This window comes from Dromiciops gliroides, chromosome 4, assembly GCF_019393635.1.
Source record: "Dromiciops gliroides isolate mDroGli1 chromosome 4, mDroGli1.pri, whole genome shotgun sequence".
In the NCBI taxonomy this organism is placed as follows: Eukaryota; Metazoa; Chordata; class Mammalia; order Microbiotheria; family Microbiotheriidae; genus Dromiciops; species Dromiciops gliroides.
Window position 1 is genome coordinate 260,739,817 of NC_057864.1, and position 19,394 is coordinate 260,759,210.

At 37.7% G+C, this 19,394-nt stretch overlaps 1 protein-coding gene across 4 annotated transcripts in view; it reads right to left on the bottom strand.

The window, feature by feature from the left end:
• SUPT3H (SPT3 homolog, SAGA and STAGA complex component) overlaps positions 1-19,394 on the bottom strand; it is a 675,661-nt gene that overhangs the window by 304,212 nt on the left and 352,055 nt on the right. For all 4 annotated transcript variants that reach the window (XM_043964162.1, XM_043964163.1, XM_043964161.1 and 1 more), the window contains exon 3: positions 17,351-17,435. In XM_043964162.1, the coding sequence (XP_043820097.1) occupies positions 17,351-17,435 (85 nt within the window). The remainder of the gene's footprint in view (positions 1-17,350; positions 17,436-19,394) is intronic.

A 19,394-nucleotide genomic window follows, 5' to 3' on the forward strand; every position in this document is an offset into this window, starting at 1 on the left:
CTTAGCTATTCTCAGCAATACAGTGATTCAAGGCAACTCCAAAAGATTCATGAAGAAACATGCTATCCTGAGAAAGAACTGATATTGTCTGAATGCAGACCAAGGCATGCATTCTTTCTTTCTTCCTTCCTTCCTTCCTTTCATTTTTTTGGTTCAAGTTTTCTTGTACAAAATGACTAATATGGAAAATTTTTACATTAATATACACATATAACTAAATCAGAGTGCTTACATCTCAGGGAAGGTGGAGGGGAAGGAGAGAGGGAGGGATAGAATTTGGAACTTAAAACTTAAAAAAAACCCCAAATGTAAATAAAATATTATTTATAAAAAAGAAAAGGGTGATCAACAATGTCAAAGGATACAGAGAGGTCAAAGATAATGAGAAGAAAAGCCTAGTGGATTTGATTTTCATCTCTATGTAGATGATTCCCAGATTTAGAAATCCAGCCCAATTTCTGTCCTAAGCTCCTAGTTCTTCATCAACAACTGTCTTTTAGAAGTTTGTTGTCTTGTAGACACCTCAGATTCAACTCATTATTGTTCTCTCCAAAATCTCCCCTTTTCTGAACTTCTCTGTTAGTGCTGTTGGGGCCATCATTATCCTCTTAGTCACTGAGGCCTACAATCTTAGTTTTATCCTCCACTCCTCAGTTCCACTCAACCCAGTATATATAATCTGTTCACAAATCTTGATGTTTCTACCTTCACAAAATTTCTAGTATACATCCTTTTTTTCTCAATTCACACAACCACCAATGTAGTACAGGCCCTGAGCACCTTTTCACCTTAATTATTTCAATAGTCGCCTACCCAAAAGTGCTTCAAGTCTCTCTTCAATCCATCTTCCAATCAGCTGCTAAGTCATCCTCCTAAAGAGCAGGTCTGACCATATGGCATGCACATACCCCAACCTATTCAATAAATTCCAGTAGCTCCTTATTTTTTCCAGGATTAAATATAAAATCATTTGTTTGGCATTTACAACTTGGCCTCTTCCTTCTTTTCCAATTTTCCAATGGAGGGAGAGGGATAAGTTTAAAATTTAACATAATGTTAAAACAAAATGTATCAAGAAAAAAAAGAGTACTACACATTTGTTTTTTATTTGTGTGATTTTTGGGGGGGTGTGGGGGTGGGACAATGAGGGTTAAATAACTTGCCCGGGGTCATACAGCTAGTAAGTAACAAGTGTCTGAGATCAGATTTGAACTCAGGTCTTCCTGAATCCAAGGCCAGTGCTTTACCCACTGTGCCACCTAGCTGTTCCCCACCTTTTTTGTTTTTATTGTTTAGCACTGTGCATTTGTACTTGGAATATTATGATCAGACCTACTATAAAAACTAGAAATGATTTATAAATGGGCAGTAAATAAAATTGAGAGAGGAAAATTCCCATGAAATGAAGATAGAAAAATTATAATAATAATTAGGTTCCTGACAGTTCAAAAAATTAAATAAGTCAGAGAGAGGGTTAGCATAGAAAATATTTACATTTAGGATAAAAGTTAGCATTCTATTTTACAACAGGCACTTTAAACTAAATGAACAAGAACTGTTATCATTTCAAAACAGAGATTCGAGAAGGTTTAGATAAATTAATGGATGGCAGACATAATAGGTTAGAGAAACACGCCTAACCTTTTGAATTTCATAACTTAATGGGTAATAGTGGTTCTTTAACAAAATAGTCACTATTGAAACCACCATCAAATCTTCCATTCTTTAGTTTTCATATTAAAAAAATAATCAAAGCACCAGCCCTGGATTCAGGAGGACCTGAGTTCAAACCAGCCTCAGACGCTTGACATGTACTAGCTATGTGACCCTGGGCAAGTCATTTAACCCCACTGGCCCCACCCAAAAAGAAAATAATCAGATAAATGAATGCATATTAAGTTATTAATGGATGATAATGAATTATGTGCTATCATACCCTTTTTAGGGGTGTTTTCATTTTTAAAGAAGAGTAATATCTTAATTCATAGGAGTAAATGCCTAAATATAAAACAAATGTTTAATGAATAAATGAAAGAATGAATGGAAATAGAAAAACAGGCTACTTCGACTACTGATTAGAAGCAATCCAGGATTTATGCTTATATTATTGCTATATAATTTGTCATATGCATCTTTAATCTCATCATTGTAAGGATTTTCCCCAGTGACACCTTACTGTGTCTGTCCACTCAGGGTGCCTCCTATCCATGTCTTTCACAAGGTGTCTGGCTATAGATTGTGTTGGGGGCCTTCCTTTTTTTTCCTCTTGAGATTTCCAGGAAAAGTGGAGACACAGGTCGTCTAGTGCCTTTCTGTCATTCACAAAATGTGTTCAGCTAATCATATTTTTTCTATTATACTTTTCCCAATTACATACTCAGATACTGATTAATGACCCTCATCATTTTATCATCTAACTTTATATTGTGATTTAGACAGTGGACATTCTTCTTTTCCTATATGGATGGCTACACCAAATTCTAGTGAGTGGTTCAGGAAACTTTTGGGGAGGTTCTGTAATGCTCAGGGTTGATTAAACCAGCAAGGAGTGAACCAGAAACATAAAAACTTGGGGGATCTCACTATGGACAAGAATGTCATTTCGATGTGGACTCTGATAGATATGTATTACCCAGTGTAACTGCCCATCTATATATTAACAGGAGTGAAGGCTCTGAATGACATTTTTCTAATTCTAAAAAATTAATAGCTGGCTGTGTGACCTCAGGTCTAATCTTCAGTTTCCTCATTTGTAAAATAAAGAGACAGCTACACGGTATAGAGGAGGAAGTGCTTGGAGTCAGGAAGATGGGAATTTAAGTCCTGCCTCAGACACTTACTAGACACTTAACCCTCATTGCCCCCCCCTCCTTGGTGGGGGGGGGGAGCTAATATGGTGAGAAGAAAACTTAAGACATAAACACAGAAAAAGACATTGACCTGAAAGCATCTACAAGCAATGCCTTAAATAAAAATTCAGTTTAGACACAAGCCCAACAGGTATTCCTAGAGGAGCTAAAGAAGAGATTTTAAAAAGGAGGAGGGAAAAACTTTTAAAAGCACATAAGAATGATAGAGGAAAACAGGGAAAAGAAATGAGATCTATGCAAGAAAATTAAACTTGGTAAGAGGCATAAAATATTGTAGTATATAACTCCTTGGCCAAAGAGTAAAAGAGGTGTAAAACCTCACTGAAGAAAATAACTCTTAAAAAATAAGAGATGAAAAAAAAAATAAATAAGAGATGGTCAAGTGGAAGCTAATGACTCCACTAGGTATCAAAAAACAATAAAACAACAAAAAAGAAACAATAAAACAAAGTCAAAATAGAAAGAAATGTGAAATATCTTATTAAAAAGTATAATATAAAGTATAATATATTGAATAGGGATATAAAAGAATATACTTATTTCTCAGCTATGTATAGCACCTTCAAAAATGACCCTTTTTCATCAATATGGCTACTAAATTCATTGAAACAAAATTAAAGTAAAAGATCTTCATAAGTCATTGTAAACAAAATATTCACAATGTAGAAACCAAACTCTGGTCTTAGGCTTCTCTGAATTTAGGAATTTCATAATAAAGAGATGTTTTTCTTCAGAACACAGGCATTATCAAGTTTAAACTGTTCTTTCTTTGTATGACCTAATAGAGCTTAGACTCTATTGATTCAAGATTTGAGAACCTAGGAATGCCTTAAAAGAGAATATCATAAGTCAATATCCACAAACGAATAATAAAAATGATTATCATTTCTATAGTGACTTCATTGCAAATGCTTTATATACATTTATTAAATCTCTATTTAGTTGAATGGAATGACCTCATTTGAACTCACAACTTTGTAAGTTGAAGCACATTCTTTAGATAATATTATCCCCACTTCACAAATGAGGAAACTGAGGCTAAGGGAGGTTAAGTGACTTGTCCATTATCATAAATCTAGTATCTGAATATGGGATTTGAATACAGGTCTTTCTTCTAGTATAACACTCTATCACATGTGCCTCTCAATGAATATCATAACTGAAATGTTGAATAAACAAATGATTGAGTTAGTTTTCTGGTAATATTTCTTATAAAGTATAGGATTACTATTTTATTTAATTAATAGTTGCTCTTTCTAGCAATGGCTACTAGCTGCTCAAAAGTGTTTCTGCTGAGCCAAGAAAATGGATATTATATTTTTCACTTTCTTCCCCCAAGATTAGTTTTTATAATATACTTCTCAAGAGCTGAGATATATGTTATCTCCTATCTCCTACTGTGTGACTGAGTTGGATGTGATCAGATAGAGATCAGTACTTACTAGAACAACACAGCACCAATATATATTCACCATGGTGAGGTGTAGGGACAGCTGTCCCTGAAAAGAAAATACAGTATGGAAATACTAGAGTTTTCCAGTAGATATGATCACAACTACTAATAATAATGGACAAACATAGTATATTACATCTATTTTATCATTTAATAATGGATTAACCTGAATATACCAGAGCTTTATACACACTTGATTATAAATTTTAGGACACCCAGGTTGCATAGTATCCTCATAGCTAATGTAAAATGATGTGTAGCGCTAACTTTAAAAAGAAAAAAAAAAGATTACAACTTGGCTTCTATATTGTAGGATTGAACTTAGAGAATTAGAGCAATAGCTTCCCAAATATCAAGAGCTTGTCATTGTGTAATTTAAGATTCTAAATGTGGATTCTAATCTGTTCCCCCAGTTTTGGGGGAAACTGACTAAAATCACTGATAAAACAAAATTTAGGTTTTTATGGGTTTATTGAAAAATAGAAAGAGAAAGATTGAGAACAGAATTCCAACAGCCTGGCATTCCTATCTTTCCTCAAATTTCCTGTGAAGTCCTCTGCCGCCACCACCACCATCAAGTCAGGAACCCAAAAGAGGCAGAGCTCTCCACACAGGCCCTCTTTCCTCCTTCCTGTCTCCTCCCAGAAAATAGGAGGCTCCTCAAGTTGATTGGCTGGTAGCCTTGATAGACAGCACCCATGAGCAAATATCACTTCCTGACGCCAAGGAAAATCCACACTGGCCTTGCCCTCTGAAGCATTCCCCTCATGATGGAGCTTTCCTATAGTAAGTCTCCAGTAGGTGGCATCATTCCAATCATTACATCATCAAAGGTAATCAAATGGGCAACTTCTTTCAGAATTCAGAAGCTTAAATCTGGACTTGATTAACCAATACACTTTCTTGCAAATGAGTTCCTTCTAGAGAAATAACATACTTTGACTTCACATTAGAAAGGATAAAAAGAAAGCTCTTAGATTCAACCATGAAACAAACATGTTATGACAAACTCAAATGTGAAGGAAAATGAATAAAAGAAAATAGGAATCTAGTTCTGAGATGTAGACATTCCTACAAGATTCTATAGTGAGATCATTAGAGGTGAAAGCACCATCGGGATGATATAATTCAGTCCCCTTATTTTAGAAAGGACAACTACAACCCAGAAAGTTTTAAAGATTTCCTTAAAATCATAGCCAGCTAGAGGTAAAGGCTGAGCTAGAATCTAGGTCTTCTCCTCTTAGTCCACTACTTTTTATCTTATGCTGTTTCTAATAAATGTGTTTTTTTAATAGCTTAGTTTCTTTTCCAAAATTAACATAATGAAAGTAACAACCAGATGAAGATGAGAGAGTATATTTAATGATTCAAGATGACATTTCAACAATAAACGTGAAATATCTGTTAAGTAATCATATAATGTTCAAAGGGACTTCACAGAATATAAAAACCTATAATTTAAGTATTCCATTCTATGTCAAAGGTCAAAATAATAAGTCATTAAAGTGACTTTCGCTTCTCTTTAAATAACTCCAGCAAAACTGAAAAGCTATCAAAGTAGCTTTTCTATCCTCAGCTTTCTTCTATGTTAACTCACAAAAAACCATAAAATCTATTTCATACTTTAAAGAAGTAACAAAAAGTTACCACAATTTAAATTAAAATTATATGTGTTAATCACCACATTTACTTGAGATAATCTAATTCTGGAACTCCTATTTGGGAGTAAGAAAAAAAATGGGAAGAACATTTGATTTAGAGTCCAAGGATGTGGTTCCAATCATAGTTCTGATATTACCTGTGTTACCTTAGACAAGTCACTTAAATCTCTTTAGGCCTTCCTTAATGTGAAGAGACTGAAGCAGGTCCTCTAAGATACCTTACAGCTCTAAATCTACTATGTGATTTTATATATATATATATTTGCTTATTTAATTCATATTCATCCACATAAATGCTACAACTTCTTCAGCTACCTTGTACAATCCAACACCCTAGAAATACACTGTCAGTGAAAAGAAGCAGTGGGACCTGGGTTCCAGTCTTGCCTCTATTATTTACTGTGTAACCTTGGTCAACTCATTCATTTAAGCCTCTCTGGGCTTCAGTTCCTTTTTCTGCGAGATGAGATTGAACTAAAGGATATCTAAAAGATGTATTACAGTTGTAAATACTAGAATACTATTATTCTGTGTAAAATACTTTTAAAAAAATTCTAATACATTGAGAGATAGTTGCTTTCATCAGGTAGATAGGACTGGAGATAGGAGACAGATGAAGATTAGCTAAATAAAGTAATTTGTACAGAAGTGACAGTTGAATCTGTAGAAGCTGATATGGTCAGCAAAAGAAGGCCCAGGACACCCACACATAGGGGTTGGCACATGGCTCAGGAACCTTCAAAACAATTAGAGAATGATCACTGACAAGTAGAAAGTGAACAACTAGATAGAGAACAGTATAATGAAAATAGAGAAACCTGCAATGAGAGGGTGGTTAGCAGTATCAAAACACCAATGTCAAGAAGGATGAAGAATGAGAAAGATCCATTAAATTTCATAATAAAGAGATAACTGGTGACTTAGGAAAGAAAAACTTCATCCATACAGTTGGCAGGGATTTAGGATAGACTGCACAAGGTTGAGAAGGGATGATGAATAAGTGAGAGGTGAACAAGCAGAGACCAGAAGTGTGGTGGAAAGGTGTTAAACGTCATGTTGATTCATTTGTTGATGTTTGTCCTTTGTTCTCTAAGATGACTGAGACATAATGAAGAAGATATCATGACGTAAAAATGAATTGGATTTAAGTCAGGCAGCCTCAGTATCCCACTGTTCATAGCCCTGCTTATCAATCCGTACTGGGGAGGGGAGGCTCTGGTAGGGAAGTAGACACCAAGTTTGCAACTTTTTGTATTACAGGTTCTTGGTCACATACCCCTACCTGTAAACTGTCCTGTTCTTGCAATAGTAACTGGCGGGGAAGAATCTGAAGCAGAGGCAAGAACAATGTAAGATGAGGATGATAATGATGATGGTGGTGGTACTTACTTTGTTGGGCTATTGTGAAGAAAATTCTTTGTCAGGTATAAGGTACTATATAAATGTTAGCTATTATTGTTGTTGCAATAATCAATCTCATGGATGTTTTGTAAGGAAATTTCCCAATAAAGTACTATATAGGGGCAGCTGGTTGGTGCAGTGGATAGAGTACTGCCTCTGGAGTCAGAGGACCTGAGTTCAAATCTGGCCTCAGACACTTGATACTTACTAGCTTTGTAACCCTGGGCAAGTCACTTAACCCTCATTGCCCTGAAAAAAAAAATAAAATAAAGTACTATATAAATGTAGTTTACTATTAAAAAAAAAAAAAAAGATGAGCAGGATGCTATCAGAAGAACCTGGAAAGACTTACATGGGCTGATGCAAAGTGACATGTACTGTATACAAAACAACAGCAATATCGTAGAATGATCTGCTGTGAATGACTTGGTTATTTTCAGCAATGCAATGATCCGGGACAGCTCTAAAGGACTTAAGAAAAATGCAATCCATCTACTGAGAAGGAACTGATGTTACCTGAATATAGATGGAAGTATATTTTGTTGTTGGTGGTGTTAGTTCCTTTTTTTTTTTTCATGTTTTTTTTGTCTGCTATGTTTTGCATGACTGCACATGTATAACTTATATTGAATTGCTTGTGTTCTTAAGGGGGGAGAGGGAGGAAGGATGAGAATTTGGAACACAGTTTTAAAAATCGATGTTTTTACATTTTAAGGTGGGGAAAAATCCTAATTAAGTAAATAAGAATAAACTTTTGATTTTCTTTGTCCTGAGGCTTGCCTTGCAGATCAGGGTGAACAAGCCAAATGAAGACTTTCTTTCAGCAGAGGTATAGGATGACAGCTTAAGAGGAGAATACAGGAATGTGAAGGGCTCTTAAGGAGAGAGCTGGGCACGTGTGTAGGCAGCAGCAGTAGGAAAGGAACTGGTGGGTAATGACAAGGTGAAAATTGGGGAAAGAAAAGCAGTAAGCTTCTATAAGATCAAGGGCACAAGTGAAGGGTTTAGTGTTAAGGAGGGCCAATTCTTCTGAGATTGGAACAAAGGAAAGGAGGATGGGGATGGCCCTGAGGGAATGTGAAGTATAAAAATGAAGACAATAGGTTGTTTGCAAGGGACAGCCTCAGTTTTTTCAAACAAAGCAATGCTCTTTGCAGAGAAGAGGAGAGGTGGTGGTGAAGGTGTGTGAGAAAGGAGAAAGTATCAAAGAGCAGCTGTTGGGAGCATAATCTAGTTTATCAGGAAGAGTGAAAGGGAATGGCAAGCAGCAAGGAGGACCCTATCAGATCCAATAACAAGTTCTTAGGGGAACCTAGTCAGTACCTTTCTGTAACTTCCTTAATCCAATACAATGCAGGCAAATGGTGGGATTAGTTTCATGTGGGAGTCTAGAAAGGAATTAGTAGTAATAGGACAAGAGAGCAAAGGAGGCGATGTAAATCAGGATAATATAAAATTGTATCGGTTAGCTAGAATCAAGATTCTGAAGGGAGGAAGGGAGGCCAGGGTAAAGAGGGTGGCTTAGGTGGTACAAAGTGATTGAAATTTGTAGTGACACCAGATGTCACATTTTTGAGAGATGGAGCACAAGAAAGATAGAATAAAGAGTTACAGTCAGGCTCAAGAAGCCCAAGAACCTGGGGCCATGGAGATAAACCACTTTGTCATGATGAAGTCAAGAGCAAAAATATAACTATTTTTGCGTAGCTGAATTGGAGTGAAATGGCAGATCACAGGAATTGAGGATGTTGATAAAATGGGAAGCAAAGATATTTGAAGGGGCATGTCCATGGCCACAGGGCCTAGTGTAAGCATCAGCAAATACAGATCTGACTCTTACACTCATCATTCTTCCAAATGAGCAGACCATACTAGCTGGTGTGTGGTCCACCAGAACCTTGGGTTACCTATGCACCATACAACAGTGAAGAACCCTAGGATTTTATTGGGGTATGCTATAAATCCCTTGTATTTTATGCTGCCTTTTGATAAATAATAAGAGCCCATTATTACTAAATGTGCATTTTATGTCAATTACTGTTGGGGAATATAAATGAAATGTGGTACAATGTAAAGAGCCTTAACTCTGGAGTCAGAGAACCTGGGCTCAAACCCTCACTCTGATGCTTACTGCCTATGTGATGGCAGCAAATCCTTTACCATTGCTGGGCCTCAGTTTCTTCATCTATAAAAAGGACTGGACTCAAAAAAAAAAAAAAAAGATTGGACCCTATGACCTTTGAAGCCCCTTCTAGCTCTAAGACTATAATTCGATGAACTTATGTATAAAAAGACCATGGAAAACACAGGAAGAATCTGAGTACATTTTGTAATGTATTTGTAGTCAGAGGACCTGGGTTCCATCCTTTCTTCTGATCTTTAATACCCATATAGCCACGAATAACAACTTCTTTAGTTTCCCTAGCTGTAAAATGAGAGTATTAAACTAGATGAATTCTAATGTTGTTCCCAATTTTAAATATGATGAGTCACAAAGAAGGGAGTAATCATAGGTTGCAAGGAAATGGTAAGATATGATCTCAGCTTTGACGAAGTATCATGCTTATCTTAGCTGACATGTCTCTTTCTTGGGAGATGATTCCAAGAGCTACAGAACTGAAGATGAAGGGATATTGGTAAGAATTGGCATATGAAGTAAGAAGAGACAGAGGAAAAGGGATCTCGCAGGAGAGGGTGTTCAGGGAATCAGCACATCGACCCCTGAATGGCAACAAGGAGACTCAGACACAGACATGTAATAGTCCACATAATAGTGCTCTTACTGGTCTCTCCTAAATCCCCTCAGATCAAGATCATTCTCTTTTCCTTTTCTCTATGAAGCTGACTGACCTGGAATTACCCAGCTGGTATGTGTTAGAGGTAGGACTTGAGCCCCAGTTGAAGATATTTGCATACTTTCTCTCTCCTCTTAGAAATGTGAGCTCCTTGAAGGCAGATGCCACCATCTCATTTAATCTTTACAGCAACCCTAAGAGGCAGGTGCTATTATTATCCCCATTTTATAGTTGAAGAAATTGAGGCAGAGGTTAAGTGATTTGCCCAGGGTTACATAGCTAGCAAGTATCTGAGACCAGATTTGAACTGAAGTCTTCCTGACTCCAGGTCCAGGGTTCTAGCTACTACATTACCTAGCTAAAGATCACTGGAAATCTTGGAGTAGTCTCAGTGTAGTGACAGAGTCTGCCTTCAAGGAAGTCACCTTCTAATGGTCCAGACAATGTGCAAACAACTATGAACATACTCCATATCTATCCTTCTTTCTTTGCTTCTTTGTCTTTCTTTGTCTTTTTCATTCTTTCTTTTCCTTTCCTTCCTTCCTTCCTTCCTCTTTGTCTGTCTAAACACAATATAATAGCACCTATCTTTCAGGAATGTGAGGATTAAAGAGATAATATTTGTAAAACATTTAGCACAGTGCCTGGCATAGAGTAGGTGCTTCCTCTTCCTAATTAATGCTTCCTCGTAAAATCTAGAATCTTTTTCTCATTCTTCCTCCTTCTTGGCCTCTGCAGCATATGCAATACGGATAACTACTTTTTCTTCTTGGCTATTGAGTTATTGAGTTTTGATAATACTCCTCTCTCCCGGTTTTCTTTATAACTGTCTGATGGCTCACTCTTAGCCTCCTTTGCTGGATCATATGGATCACGATGATCCAGGTCATGCCTGACAATCATAGGTGTCCCCCACTGTGCTCTCCTGGTCCTTTTTCTCTGCAATAGTCTTTCTTTCTTTTTTAAAGTAATGTTAACTTTATTACATATTTTAAAAGAACGATCAAACTATACATTATAGAGATTCACAGTTTCATGTACAACCTCTCTTTTTCTGTCCTAATGGGTATTTGGAAATGATTGTTTTAGTTGATGTTTATTAAGTTCAGAATTTTTTAAATGGGGTTACTACTCAGGCAGTAATGTGAAAGATGGATTGAAGGGAGACTCGGAGACTATGCTCAAATTAACACCCCATCTTTTCTCACCTAGACTATTTTAACCACCTCTTAATTGGTCTTCCCATCTCCGTCATCTCCCTGCAATAGTCTTTCTTAATGATCTCACCAGGTCCTCCAGGTTTACTCTTTGCAAATGACTTTCAAATCTTCTTATCCACCATTCATATTTCTTCAGAGCTCAAGTTTAACCCACCACTTGCTCAAAATTTCCATGTGAATGTGCTATAGGTATCTCAAACTTAACATATCTGAAACAGAAGTCATTATCTTCCCCACAAAACTCTATCCTTCTTCCTCACTTCCCTAATTCTCTCAAAGGCACTACCATCTTTCTAGTCATCCAGATTCCCAACTTTTGGGAAGGCCATCTTCAACTCTTTTTTCTTCCACATCCCCTATTCAATCAATGGCCTATTAATTCTGCCTCTATAAAAGCTATCATTTCCCTCCCCTACTTTATACTCATAGAGCCATAACCTTAGCTCAGGCTGGCACCTGTAATACTACAATAGTCTCCCACCCATGCTTCAAATTCCTCTTCTTTCTAATCGATCCTCTACATAGCTACCAAACTGATATTGTTAAAGCACTATTCAAAAACCCTTAGTAGCTGCTTTTTGCCTCAATAATAAAAATCAGAGACGGGGTCCTTAGCCAATTCCGGGAAAACTTTCTTTATCACATCTTACAAGAATTTCTTGGCTAGTATATTATCTGTCCATTAGACTGTAAGCTCTCTGAGGACAGCAACTATTTTTTTTGACCAATTTTTGTATCAACAACACTTAGAACAGTGCTTGGCACATAGGTGGACCTTAAAAAATGTTTCTTGATAGACTGTCCTAATGAGATAAGGAGATCCTAACCAACTACTTCTCCCAGAAGGCTTGATGATCCTATAGCATAAGGCTATTAGGATTCCAATTATGCCTCAACAAAGGATTTTCTAAGAAAAAATTTGCATACAGAGAAAATATGTATGTGTGTGTGTATATATATATATATATATATATATATATATATATATATATATATATATATATATATATATATATGTAGGTGTGTTTGTGTATGTGTGTACTTGCATGTGCACCAGTACAAGCCATATAGAGAGAAAAGGCTGGAAAGAAGAAGAGGCATAAAATACGGTTGAAGGATCATCCTCGGTAGAGGGAAACAAAATCCAAATGCCAAATTTTACAGTGGAGGAAACTGCAGCCTAAAGAGGGTCAGTGTCTGATGAGGGTAAGTGGCAGAGCCCATATTTGAATTCAAGTCAAAAATCTATTTCTCTTTTCACTACACTGCAGTTGGATAATAATTAATCCTATTTCTATTTTGTAACTAATATTTGTCTTCTGTAGAGGCAGCTAGGTGGCGCAGTGGATAGAGCACCGGCCCTGGATTCAGGAGTACCTGAGTTCAAATTTGGCCTCAGACACTTAACACTTACTAGCTGTGTGACCCTGGGCAAGTCACTTACCCCCAATTGCCTCACTTAAAAAAAAAAAACAACCAAATATTTGTCTTCTGTAGATCTTCCTGACACAGTGCTCAAAGTCCTATTCACAGGCTGGAAAAAAAAAATCCCAAACACTGTAGTATGAAGACATGAAGATCATCTAAGTCAATAAATGTTCTAAGGGGACTTGCCAGGCCAGAGGACAAGAGTTTTCAAACAACAGTCAGTCTGCTAAGACGACTGAAAATTTTGTTCACCTAAACTTCAACTTTAAAGGGCAAATGTTTCTCATATTTCCATCAAGCTTACTTGATCAATAACAATAAGGTCATCATAGTTTGATTATATACATTTTTAAAAGGTCAGGGAACCAACCTAACCTTGAAGTCTGTGAGACTAATTGGAATTTTTAACTTAACCTTTATGATGTGGTTCAGATCAAACCTTAATGACTCTAAAACTAAAACCTTATAGGAATCAGGGGGAAAAACCCCTTCCTATTTGATAATAATGGCCATTAATATATAGTTGAAAGCTCACAAAAACAATAAAAATATTTTTAAATCAGAACTTAAGGAAAAATAATAACAAGCTATTATTTTTTCTGAATGACAAACTGAAAAATAACTAGTTTATTTGATTTTTTAAAAGACAATTTAAATAAATAATGATAGCTTGTACTGATAGAACCTTTGCAGATTTACCAGATGCTTTCCTTGTAACAACCCTAAGTGATAGCCAGTAAAGATATCATTATCATTGTTTTACAGATGAGGAAACTGAGACTTGGAGAAGTTTTGACATTTATCTGATTATACAGATACTAAATGTCAGAGTTAGATCACAGAAAATCCTGGGAATGTAGATTGAGAGCTTTGACGTTCCTCAGAGGCCATCTAGTCCAGTACTCTAATTTTATATAAATCTATATTTTATAATATAATTTACATCTTGTATTTCATAGATTAGGAAATTGAAGCCCAGAGAATCAAAGTGATTTATACAACATCACAGAGCTGATGAGGGAATGATTTGAACCCCATGCCTAGGGAATCCAGAGACAGCATCTTTTCCACTCTACCATATTGCATTTGAAACAGAGTATCCTAAGGTGGCGGGGGGCAGGCAGTGATGCCTTGGAGCTCTCCCCCAAATGCCTCCAAATAATGCCATAAGACAATACCTGGAGCAGCAGAACCCACAAAAGGACAGAGTGAGAATATCTTCCAGCCAAAGACAGCTTATTGAAGGATGGAGCTGCTTGGCTGGGGAGGGAGTGGAGTCCAATCCCAGAGTCATGCAGACACAGATCCAGTCCTAGGGAGGCCTTGGCAGAAAAAGAGAACCCTGGAGCCTCTGAATCAGCTGCAGTGCCTACATCTTCTGGAACTAAGCTCATAATCTGGTGAGAGGGCTGAGCCATTGGCCAGGGCAGGGGTAGGGAGATTACAAGGGTCTCAGCAGGCTCTGAGGCAGAACTTGGGTGTTTCACCCCTGCTGGGAGCCAGGAAGTAGGCTTGAGTGGCGGTGGGCCAGGAAGGGGAGGGAGCTGACAACCACAGAACACAGTTTTGCTTTATGGTTAATTAGCAAGTTAGCCTGGGGTTATCTACAGACCAGGGAACATGCCAGGTGAGTGACAAACCTGCCTCTCCTTAAATCATACCACCTGGGACCCCCTGAAGCTTGGGACAGTGCATCCTGGAAAAAGTGCCCCACTTTAAGAAGGAGTTAAAAGGGGCACCTAGGTGGCACAGTGGATAAAGCACCAGCCCTGGATTCAGGAGGACCTGAGTGCAAATCCGGCCTTAGACACTTGACATTTACTAGCTGTGTGACCCTAAGCAAGTCACTTAACCCTCACTGTCCCACACAAAAAAAAAAAAAGAAAAAGAAAAGAAAAAAGAAAAGACCTGAACTGAATAGAAAATTTTACTTTTAAATACAAGACCCTAGAGAAGCATAAAAAGGTAAAAGGTTAAAAAGGTTAAACTGTTTACATTCCTACATGGGAAGATGATACATCTAACTCATAAGAACTTTCTTAGTATTAGGGCAGATGATAGAAATAAATTTAGACAGAGGGCACAGGTGGAAATCGATTATGAAGGGATGATATCTGTAAAGCATTCCATTTTTGTTTTTCTTTTTTTTTGTGGGGTGGTTGGAGTTGGGTGACATGTCCGGAGTCCTGCAGTGGATGAGTGTTTTGTGTCTGAGGCTCGAATCCTCCTAGGTACAGGGTGGGTGCTTTGTCCACTGTGTCACCTAGCTGCCCCATGATGACATTTTTAGGGTAAAATTGAGGGGTGAGAGGAATGCACTGGGGGAGGGGGAAGGGGAGAGGTAGAATGGGGTAAAATCCTACATGAAAGAAACAGGAAAGGGATTATGGGGGGGGGATGGGGGAGGAGGGGGGAGGAGGGGGGTAGTGAATGAGCCTTATACTCATCAGAATTGGCTCAAAGACATTAATCTCATCAGAGCTGGCTCAAGGAAGGAATAACATACACACTCAATTAGGTGGAGAAATCTTTCTAAAATGGGCAGTGAATGAGCCTTACTCTCATCAAAATGGCTCAAAGACATTAATCTCATCAGAGCTGGCTCAAGGAGGGAATAACACACACTCAATTGGGTGGAGTAATCTAACCCAGCAGGAAAGTAGGAGGGGAAGGGGATAAGGAGGGAGGGGTGAAATAAGGGAGGGCAGACTGGGGGAGGGCGCAGTCAGAAGTAAATCACTTTTGAGGAGAGATAGGGTAAAAGAAGATAGAAAATAGAGTCAATATCTTGCAGAGGCAAGAGTAATGTAAGATGATGATTGTGTGATGGATTTATGATGATGTGAATTGATTGATGATGATGATAAAATATATGGTACTTACTTTACTGGGCTATTGTGAAGAAAATTCTTTGTCAGGTATAAGGTATATAAATGTTATCTATTACTGTTGTTGCAAGAATCAACCTCTTGGGTTTATTGTAAGGAAATCTCTCTTTAAAGTACTATATAGGGGCAGCTAGGTGGCGCAGTGGATAGAGCACCGGCCTTGGAGTCAGGAGTACCTGAGTTCAAATCCAGCCTCAGACACTTAAACACTTACTAGCTGTGTGACCCTGGGCAAGTCACTTAACCCCAATTGCCTCACTAAAAAAAAAAATAAAAAAAAAAATAAAGTACTATATAAATGTAGTTTAGTATAAAAAAAAATGATCAGCTATCAAAAAACCAGAAAGACCTACATGAGCTGATGCAACATGAAACATACTGTATACAAAATAATAGCAATACCGTAAGATGACCTGCTTATTTTCACCAATGCAATGATCCAAGACAAATCTGAAGGTCCTATGAAAAATGCAGTCCATCTACAGAGAGAGAACTGACCATCAGATTGTCAGATTGAAGCATAATTTTTTTTGTTAGTTCCATTATCTGAAGTTTTGTTTTTGTCTGTTTTCTTTCACAACCTGGCTAATGTGGAAATGTTTTGCATGACTGCTCATGTATAACTTATATTGAATTGCTTGAGTTCTTGGGGGGGGGGAGCGGAGGGAGGAAGAGAATTTCTATCACAAAGTTTTTTTTTAAATTGATGTCAAAATTTGTATTTATATGTAATTTGGGAAAGTAAACTTAATGGGAGAAATAATTGACAATTTTTTTTTAAAAAATCGGTTACCTGATCTCAAGTTCAGCACCAAGATAGGAGACCTCTGTCCTGCTCCTCCCACCAGCCCCCATGTCAGGCCCCTATGTGTCTGTCTTCTGTCTGTCCCCACTGGGGTACTGTTTTTGTCTCCTTCCTTGCATGTCCACATGCTTTCCTGTCTGTGCCCCAACACCCCTTATTCGTCTTAGTTCCAGCCAGGCCCCACATGGCTGGCTTGGCCTGTATGGCACTCCCTTCCTGCCTCTCTCCCTCTCTCCTTTCCTTAAGTCTATAAGCAAATTCACATTACTCAATCACAGAAGTCTAAAGATTGGTCCCTTTATGTAAAGCAAGAGCTATCTATAGAGGTTAAGTGACTTGCCTACAGTCATATGGCTAAAGTGTCTGAGGTTAGAATTGAACTCAGATTTTCCTGATTCCAGGCCCATCTCTCTCTGCCCTCGGTCAACTGCTGCCTCTAGCTTCATCTGATTCAGTATCTTCTTCTTTAAAAATGCAGAGAAGAGGGCAGATAGGTGGCACAGTGGATAAAAGCACTGGCCCTGGATTCAGGAGGACCTGAGTTCAAATCCAGCTTCAGACACTTGACACTTACTAGCTGTGTGACCCTGGGCAAGTCACTTAACCCTCACTGCCCTACAAAAAAAAAAATGCAGAGAGGTTAAACCCTAATGGCAATTGTTTTAATTAGACATAAATGCCTTTACTTCCCTTACCAATCAGCTGAGGAAAGCTACTTTTGGTGAATAGAAATAACACAGTAAAAATAGAAGAGGAAAGAAAAGCCATATGTGGGGAGTGAAATAATACCAATTGGGTCATTCTGTATAGGCAATACATATATTCTTACCAAATTAATCAACTGGGTATGAACAATATCTTCTACCAAGACTGCTGTTTCATGAAGTGGCCTTCTAGCATCTCCTAAAGAAAACCTAGAAACAAACAAATAAACAATTATTAATATAAAATAAGCACAAAGGAAGTTGCAAAATAGAGGGTTTTGCTGTGTTTTGGGGTGGAAGGGTTAGAAACCATCCAATTAACATTATAACACATGAAGCAATTTAACAGTAAACATTTCAGATATATGAGATATTAGATGGTATTCATTCATCCTAAACTTAATTTACACATCCTAAATTGGAATACTGTTCTTCCTTGAAGACATAAGCTGAGTAGTTCGTTATTTATACATTTAGTATTTTTTCAAGAAAGGTGCCTAACTACAGTCCAATCCAACAAGCAGCATCTCCTTATGTGCAAGGCATTAAGTAGGAAAACACAAAAGGAAAAAAAAAACAATTCTTTTCTTTTCTTTTTTTTTTTTTGTGAGGCAATTGGGGTTAAGTGACTTGCCCAGGATCACACAGCTAGTAAGTGTTAAGTGTCTGAGGCCGGATTTGAACTTGGGTACTCCTGACTCCAGGGCCGGTGCTCTATCCACTGCGCCACCTAGCTGCCCCAAAAAAATAATTCTTGCTAATATTCTACAGTGAGACAGGGAGGAGATACAAAATGTAAACATATAAAGTATATACATGAGTATAGGTGGAGGGAATAATCATTAACAATGAAGACTGATTATAGGAAGTAAACCAGGAGTTGAGCCTTAACCAAACGCAGACTTGAACAGGAAAGGTTTTAAAGGCATGGGGACAGCATGGGCAAAGGGAGAAGCCTTTGATGAGCAAAAAACCCGCAAATATCAGTGTCAAAATACATAGAAAGTAGGCCTCAGAACCTGCCTTTGACCCATGCTAGTTGGGTGACAAGTCATCTAACTTCTCAGGTCATAGAACCACTCATAAGTGTCTGTCCTTTACATATACTAATAGAATATAAACTCCTCAGGCTAGAGAGCTTATATTTCATCTAAATTTTTTATTTTTGTAAACTTTTTCTCTTCTAGAACATGGTAAAGTGCTTTGTACACAGTAAGCACTTAATAAATGTTTGTTGCTTGCATGAATGAGAAAATGAATACATATTGATCATTTGTTCACTTAATTTATAAAAGGTTGTTGGTACTTTTGCTTTTGTTCTCCCATAGTTTTTCCCACATTACTTCTGCCAATTTCTTTCTCATACAAGGAAGGCTAGATATTGGCATGATGGTTTTGGCAAAATAAAAATGAAAATTGTTATACCTTGCCACAGTCGCTTCCTTTTTTTCTGTACAAATGTGTTCAGCATTTTTAACCCACAGAGAGCATCTGAATCATTGCTATCCCACTGGTCATTGAAATGCAGGCCTAGTCTTGAAAATAATCTAGCTCATCAGTTGATTCATTGATTGCCATGTCTTTCTCTGGTACCTGTGGCATATCTATTACCTTAGTAGACAATCTAAGTTATCTATGTGATGTATTCTTCCTTTTGCTGGCACCTTTCCCTTTGTCTCTTCCCAGTATGACAATACTCTAAGGCTATTTCCTTTGTATTTCTCCAGCACTACCCCAGTCTGCTTTCTTGAACTGGTCCAAAGCCTGTGCTTCTTTCTGCTTGCATCCTTGATGCTCTCCCATACTGATGTGGGCTGGAATTAGGGGTCGAATTTATTGTGAGTCATCCCAAAAGAATTATAAGACTCAGTGACTCAGTTTACCAAGTTTTATTGCAATGCTGTGAGTGATCACAGGGAGAGAACCAGAAAAGTGGAAAGGTATCTCTCTAATAGTGAAAGAAAAGACAGTTATATTTATAGTATAGATAAACTGATTATCAGTCTCATTATAATAATCTCCACCTTGGGGAGGTATAGGTAGGGCCTATCCTACTCATTATAATATTCTCCACCTAGGGGTGTTACAAGGGAGGGCTCATCCTAATTTGGAGTTCCTGGGGTCCTAAGCCAAACCCCAAGGTGGGTACCTTTTTCAGTGGAGGTGTTT